We start from the raw sequence: 7,962 nt of genomic DNA, 5'->3' as shown, positions 1-7,962 counted from the left end.
CCCTCTTTTGTCTGGTCAAGAAAGAACAAAGTTGCCCTCTTGTGTAAGAATCGAAGACTTTCTCTTCTAGTCAACTTTACAAAAGTCAAAAGAATCACTTGCTTAAAAAAAAAAAAAAAAAAGACTATTTTACTATACGAAAATGATAAAGGTCGCAACATGCGACCTTTAAGCCGTGTCACAATGATGACATGACATGCTTATTTGTCATTATTTAAATTGGAAACTAAAATATTTAACTTATATAACCTATTATACATGTTATAAAAAAATGTAGGAAAATCTTAATATTCTAATTTGTTTCCTTTTTTATATCGACTACCTTATTAAATATTTTCGTAGTATGATAGTAAAAATATTCTGATGACGCATATCATACATGTCGCCTATATGTACCAATTAAACTCCGACACATAAGATTGCGATAACTAAATGTTGTCGCAACTTGCGACCTTTATCATCACCCTTTACTATATTCATTTTGTTTAGCTCGTCCTTAGAAGTTAGAAATTAACACAACCCTTAATTTGACAAAACAAACAAATAAACAAAACTCACAAATCATCTCTTTTAAATATATTTTCATGTAATTCAAATCGCCCTTAAAATGATTAGCTAGATTGTTAAGTATATATTCACTATTACCGTCAGTAAAAAAAAATGTTTGGAGTGACAGTAATTGTACCTTAATAGTAGTTGCGGGAATTTGACAATCTATTTCAATGTATCTTATATTCTAATACGATCTGACAAATGCACGATTGAATAGACTAGTTCTGAACCATTATCACAATCGTCGACTTGTTAACTCCACTGTGAATCCAAAATTCCAAATATAGGGTTTGTGGTTGCAATCAAATAGTGGTGTTATGATTGACTCTTTGTTCACACCATATGTTCTTAGCAAAATGTTCCTTCAAATTAGCAAAAAAATGCAAATGCATGTTTTTTAATTAATTAGCAAAAAAAAAAAATGTGTGTTTGTGTTTTGTTCTCTTCACTTTAAAAACGTAGATACATGTTTTTTTAATTAATTATACAAATTCTTGTAAAAAATCGTCAGATAATTATAAATTATTACCGAGAGTATGTCACATCATGTCATGTCATCCATCTTCAATTATATGCGATCGACATACTATTAATCATAGTTTGATAGGGTTAAGTACATGTAATGTGACACAAGCTAATAAGAAACTAATGAAATAATTTTAGAAAATCAATATAATAATGACATATCAATTTCATTCAATAAAATTTGATTTTTATTATCAAACAAAAATTTATTTTAGTAAAAAAGGGTACGGAGTGTCGTAATTTCTACCTCAATAATAGTTGCGGGAATTTCACATTCTATTTCAATGGATTTTGTACTATCGTAAAAAAAAATTAAATAGGAGAGAATTTTACACTAGTTGTTAAAATTAAAACGTCATTCTCACCATTGTCGACGGTGAATCCAAAAATTCCAAATAAAGCGTATGTGTGGGACTGTGGGTGCAATATAATCAATTAAGAGGTGCATGATTGGCTCTTTGTTCACACCATATACATACTTAGCAAAATGTTCTTTCAATTTAGCAAAATCTTTTTCCATCTTTCTTATTACTTCGATGTTTAGGCCTTGTTCTCTTCACCTTAAAAAAAGCAGATGCATGTTCTAGAATTAATTATACAATTTTTGGTAATAAAAAAATGTCGGATAATTTATGTATTATTATCGAGAGTACATCACATGTCATGTAATCCATCTTCAATTATATTGACCGAAAGACTGTTAATCATAGTTTGACAGTAAAGTAATGTCACACTAGTTGACAAGAACCAATGAAATAAGCTTTAATCAATAATTAAAAAAAAATCAATATACAAATCAACATAAAAAATAAAATTAATGACATTAATTTCATTCAATAAAATTTGATTTTAATCATCAAACACAAATCTATTTTTGTAAAAAAATTGTATGGAAAAAAGGAACAAGATCCTTAGGGAGAGACCAATAAATAATAATCAACCATCAAACAAAATTCCATTACTCAACGTTAATAATTTGCAATAGTAATTAAGATTTCTTAGATTAGGAAATTGTTAAAAATGACATGCATAGATTTTGAGCTTCTTGATCTCAACCTTATAATAAGATAAGGCGGTTTATCGGCTTATGCATACTATAAAAGATAAAAGCACACAACCACAAATTAGGATTATTTCCCCCAATATAAGTTATTCAATTGACATTCACACATCATCAATTGTACAATTTCCAAGCTAGCACTAATGAGAATTGATCAAAACATAATTAGGAAATAATCAAAACAAATTAGGAAGGAAACTAAAGATAATAGAGTTTATTATCATAACACACTATTCATTTCACATATCATTACCAGGAAACAATCACAAAAGAGATATTGACCTGAACAATTGTTGATTATTATTAGTTTCATCAAATATTATTGACTTATTCCTATTTTTTACTTGCTTCCTAAGTAATTAAAAAAAAAAAAACAATGTACACCAAAATTATTGTTAAAAAAGTTAGAATTATCTAAAAAATATACAAAATTAATACCAAAATTGACCTCACTCACTATCAATCTTCAAAATTAACACTTAAAAGTTCTTCACAACAGTAATCAAAACTCAACCATAGGAAGCAACCAACGGATTCCATTCCACATCCAACCACCGTTTACCGTGTCGCGGCGGCGGCGGCGGCACGACCACCACCGATCTTGACTCGTCGACATGGTTCTCCGCCATGTGAGTCGACTCACTCCCTTGAAACGGAACCAATTTCATATTTCCTCTCTTCTCCTTCACCTCCTCAACATCTTTTTTAACTTCCTCAATCAATTCCCAAACGCCGTCATTCTTCTTCTTGTTCAAGAACATCAAGAACACCTTTTCTCTGCAATTTTCGAGTCTTTTTAAATCAGTCAATAATTCCTCGATTAGTTCATCGCTCGAATCTTGAATTCTTTTCTTCCCGAATTGATTGATTACAGTGCTAATCTCTCTCATAATCATCCGATAATCTTCTCCAATTAGCTTCATTACTTCATAAATCAAGCTTATTCGTTGATAATGGAGTGTCTCAGGTGCCCCACAAATCATCTCCACCATACCCACCAACAACCTCAACCTCTCCCCTCCACCTCCACCGCCGTTACGCCGCCGTGACAACGCAAGTCCGCAATCGAGTACATCAGCATACCACCGTACCCAGCAAGACAACTCCCACGTGTCACGATCAGACTCATCCTTGAAATCAGACAAATTAAACAGGGGCCCACTCGAGTAACACGAAATCTGTTCCTTCAAAGCAGGGGACCCATTAGTGATGACGTGGTGGAGCGTCAGAAGACACTTAAGCGCCACGAAGACATCCCGAGTCCCATGAAGACGTTTTAGTAGCGCGTGGATTAACACGCCAGAAGTAGCAGCGCGGTGGCGGTGGGCAAGTGCTAAGACGTCGTCCACCGGTGGTAACTCCGATGGGTGGCGGTGAGTGGTGGCGCGTAAGACGGCAACGCGGAAAGAGGTGGTTGGTTTTGAGGATAAGAGAAGGGTGGCTTTTAGGATTGAGACTTTGTCTTTTAGAATTCCGACTAAGTTTTTTCTTCCCATCGGAAAAAAACTGAAGAAAAAAACAGAGTGTGAGGAGGAGAGAGAAAATAGGGCCAGGGGAGGAGAGAGAAAGGCTGTTAGTTAATGATATTTTTGGATTATTTATAACGGCTTTTTAATTTTGCTTTTTTGAGGTGGAATTTTTGTATTGGTTTGAATAAATTGACGCGGTGTACGTGTGTAAAGTATTTTTAAAGGCTGAGAATATTTAATTATTTTATGATTTTAATAATTTGACTTTAATTATTGTGATTAAAGAAATTAATAATGGATTTATGCTTTTAATGGGGTATTGGGCTTTTTGATCCAGTGTGGTTTGCGCTTTTCCTGAAAAAAAGTTTCGTGGTTCTCGTAATTATATTGGAGACAACGACAGTAAATATAGCCGTTTCGACACTTTTTCGTACTTTTTTTCCCTCTCATTTGTACAAAATGTTTTTTATTTTTATTTTTACCGTATTGAGATAATATCATACTTCGTAATACGAAAAATATAACATAATTATGAATTGAACAATCATATATCATTTATATTATTACTGATTTTGTAAAGTATACTTAACATATTAGTGGTAGATTTGATTTATAATATCTTCTTATTATTGACAATATCCTTGTCATTTTAGAAATTGATATTATGGTTAACTTTTTGTTTGTATGGAGTAATATTATTTGGTTTGTACAAACTTTGGCTTACAAACATCAATACAATTAAATTTTTCATAACTGTATTAGAAAGATACGTAAACAACTCAAACATGTGATATGAGATACAAGTATGTAACATTTTTCTTATGAAGATAGGATGAAGAAATTTATTATATAAATTGGTACCTTACACGGATATTTTCGAATTTTCGAACATCTTTACAAGTCAGGCTCGTTGTAAATGTGTGGGGAGGACAAGGGAATATGAGTATTTAACCTGAACAGAATAATAATGAAATGACGAATTTACTTAATTGAGTAAAAGAAGGATACAAAATAAAAGAAGGATGACTAAGTATAAGGTTACTAGGTTTAATGGACTATTCTTCTTATTATCGATCAATTAATTTTAGGGATGAAACTCGCATAAGCTTATATTTGGTCAAACTCTCCTTCATTATATTTTACTCCTGTAAATTACACCGAAGTGCTGAATAATGTCATCGGGCCCGATGCACTGGCTAGCTATCAACCAACTGAGGAAAACTCATCAAATGGTGTTTGTACTTTGTCTAACAGTTATGATTGAGTACATGTATATAATAGTACTATAGGTCACATGTTCAATTCTCATCCACTCAATTGAGAAATTTTCTTAAATTCATCGGGTGCACCTTGCGTATTTTTTCAAATGAGCAAAATATATCAAGTATAACGAAAAATAATCGTTAGTGCATCTACGTCTAAGTACACCCGGATGTGTAATGGATAGATGAACTTATCTGAGTTGTGATTATATTCATTGTATTCGCATGATATATTGATATGCTATTAATTAAATAGTTGATTGGACCATTAATTAGACTATTAGAGATATGAAGTGGACCACTCTGACGAGATCAAGTTCACATAATTGGGCCCAGGACCATTTCAGATTTAAAAAAAGGTTCAATGGTTCTAAATAATCCCGATAAGAAGCTAAACTCTTTATGAAATACGTTTATTTTACACTGGGCTAAGGCCCAATTCAAGTATAAAATGTTCAAAGTTCCCCAAATCCCAATAATCCAATATGATTTGTTTTTTTTTTACTTTGCTTCTATTTATTTTCGTACACATCTTATATTTACGTGCATATAAGACCAGTATATTATATTTGAAGAGATCTCTAATTAATGAAATCTCATAAGAGATTAATGCACAATTTTATTCACTTTATTTTCATTTGCTTAAGAAAAAAACAAGTTTCATTCAATTCAGATAAGATAAATTTAGAAGAACAAGGGCTACCAAGATCAAATTATAATTAAATAAATTTTGGTAAATTCTAATAATTATAGTTAATTAAGTTCAAACAAGTGAAAATCAGATAAATAGAACACACCCTAATGCTATTTATATTTTTTAAAAGTGAAATTTTCTATAAAGCTAATCACATCTTTTCTTAAAGATTGTAACTAACCTTATTGAAAAGAAAATACAAGTAAGTTTACTGCCTAAAAATGTGTCTAATTCTAGATATGTCAAAATAGAATGTCCAAATGATGTTTTTTATATGTAGTACATTTTATATATGTTATTTAGTAGTAGAATATGCGGATATATTGACATACTATGACCTTTAAAAGTCAACTGTATCAACTTAAGATACTCCATACATGCATATATTATGTCATTATCTTTGTATCCACTTGAATTAGTTTTTTGAAATGAATCTCCAACATACAAATTAATGATTCCACAATATTCTTGACCCTTCTTCCTCTTTGGTTTGAAACTCTTAGAGGCATTCCTAAGGACCTTTCTTTCCAAGCTAAAGGTTTTATTATCAACGGCTTTCAGACAATCTTAATAAGTTCAGATAAGATACGTTCGAGGAAAATAAGTGAAAAGCAGGTTAATAGAAAACATCTAAATAAATATAAAAAATCTAGTGAAAGTTGTCAAAATGTTTTGGTTGGTGTGGATAAATATAATGTCAATTGTCAAATAAATTCGTACTTAGCACATATATTTAAATAACTCAAGAAAATTAAATTAGGAGTTGTTTAATAAGATTAGACAGTGGAATTTAGGATGTCTATTGAGTAGGATCGAAGGTCACTAAATAAAGAAATATATTGAGTAATCATCTTACTAAAAAGATTAGTACACAAGTTATTACAATTTACAAATCATGTCAACTTTTCGGACCTGCCTCAAGTAAACCTTCATATATTATACATCTCTATCCTTGAACTTTGTCATCGCATCTAATTTGTTTCAAGGTATACCCTAGTGACCCGTTTAATGGATGAATAGACGGTATTAATACCATTTGCCTAATCTGGTCTGGTGTGGTATGGTTTGAATTTTTTAATTTCTAATCTCATTTGATATGGTCTGAATGTTTTATATGACTTAACCTTTTTGGTATTGCATGTCTGGTTCTTTATGGTATAGTCTTATACCCCGTCAAAAATTAAATAATACTTCATATGATTTTATTAAGAATACGTGATACAAAGTATGTGATAAGAATAAGGTGAAGAAAACTTAATCTAAAGGTTTATAACTTGTATACGTTCTAAGTGTAGCTTATGGTGAAAGTTAACTCAAAATTCTTAAAAGTTACCCTAATATAGTGCAAAATACGTTTACTTTTTAGTTTTACATAAAAAAAAAAAAAAAATCCCCTTTTAATAAAATTTACCCTTTCAAAATCATTTATAAGTATAATTTAGCTAGGTAACCGACATACCTTTAAAATTTTGCCCACTAAAAATTAATTCATAGGATGCTATCAAAAATATGTTAAAAGCTATAAAAATAGAATAAAAGTTACATATGTATATAGTAAATTATTATACACAGGATGCACACAAGAGTTTTTGGTTAGATTCTGTATATTGATCATGATAAATATCACATGGGATAAACAGGATTTAGGAACTTCTGATTTTTTTTCTGTGTTAGTGTTTGCTAGTAATATATCCTTAGCCCTTAATGAAACGCATCAAATCTAATTAAATAAATGTAAACAATCTAATTGAGAAAGACTTGGGAAATTATTCTGAACGTTTTCTAGTCAAATTGATAAGACAGTCACTTAAATTATTATCTCTACAAGTATATGTTTTTGGAATTACTTCAATAATTTAATTCTTCCTTAATTGGTAAGGCAATTAACAATTATTGAAGAAGTTAAAACCCAACCACTAGAGAAGGAATATGAGCCTCAAAACAAAAATACGTTGTACTTGAATTAAATGTTTAAAAATGATGTTATTTGGACAATTTGGTGACATAGAATTAAATTAGCAAAAAAAACAAATTTGTTAGTGAGTTTGATAAATGATGGTATTTGATATGTCTCTTAGGTAAAATCCAATGTGATTAAAACGAAAGACGTAGACAGATTAATTTTATACTTAACACTCCTTTTTTTTTTCTCTAAATACTTCAAGAAATGACATTAAGATATTTTCATTTAATTAGTCTAGGTGACACGTGTAATAATTAAGTGCCCCCACAACAATATAACAAGTTATTATAAGCCTAATTAACCGTCAAATTATTGTGACGAAACTAGGTTAATACGAGATTTTAGGATTTTACTTGCGTAGTTAATGATTTAATGTGATTAGGACGACGTTTATTTTAATATCTGAACGCATAACTTTGCAAATTGAAAGTCTTACA

General features: G+C 30.6%; 1 protein-coding gene across 1 annotated transcript; it reads right to left on the bottom strand.

Annotated features, from left to right (window-relative positions):
- Nucleotides 1-2,414: 2,414 nt before the first annotated feature.
- Nucleotides 2,415-3,716, bottom strand: LOC110797654 (putative clathrin assembly protein At4g40080). Its single transcript, XM_022003063.2, has one exon. It carries the CDS (start codon nucleotides 3,631-3,633, stop codon nucleotides 2,647-2,649), a length of 987 nt encoding a protein of 328 aa, XP_021858755.2. The 5' UTR covers nucleotides 3,634-3,716; the 3' UTR covers nucleotides 2,415-2,646.
- Nucleotides 3,717-7,962: the final 4,246 nt, after the last annotated feature.

The sequence above is a fragment of the Spinacia oleracea genome, chromosome 2 (assembly GCF_020520425.1).
Source record: "Spinacia oleracea cultivar Varoflay chromosome 2, BTI_SOV_V1, whole genome shotgun sequence".
Lineage (NCBI taxonomy): Eukaryota > Viridiplantae > Streptophyta > Magnoliopsida > Caryophyllales > Amaranthaceae > Spinacia > Spinacia oleracea.
The sequence above is the reverse complement of the archived record's forward strand: the minus strand, read 5'-3'. Positions and strand labels throughout refer to the sequence as shown.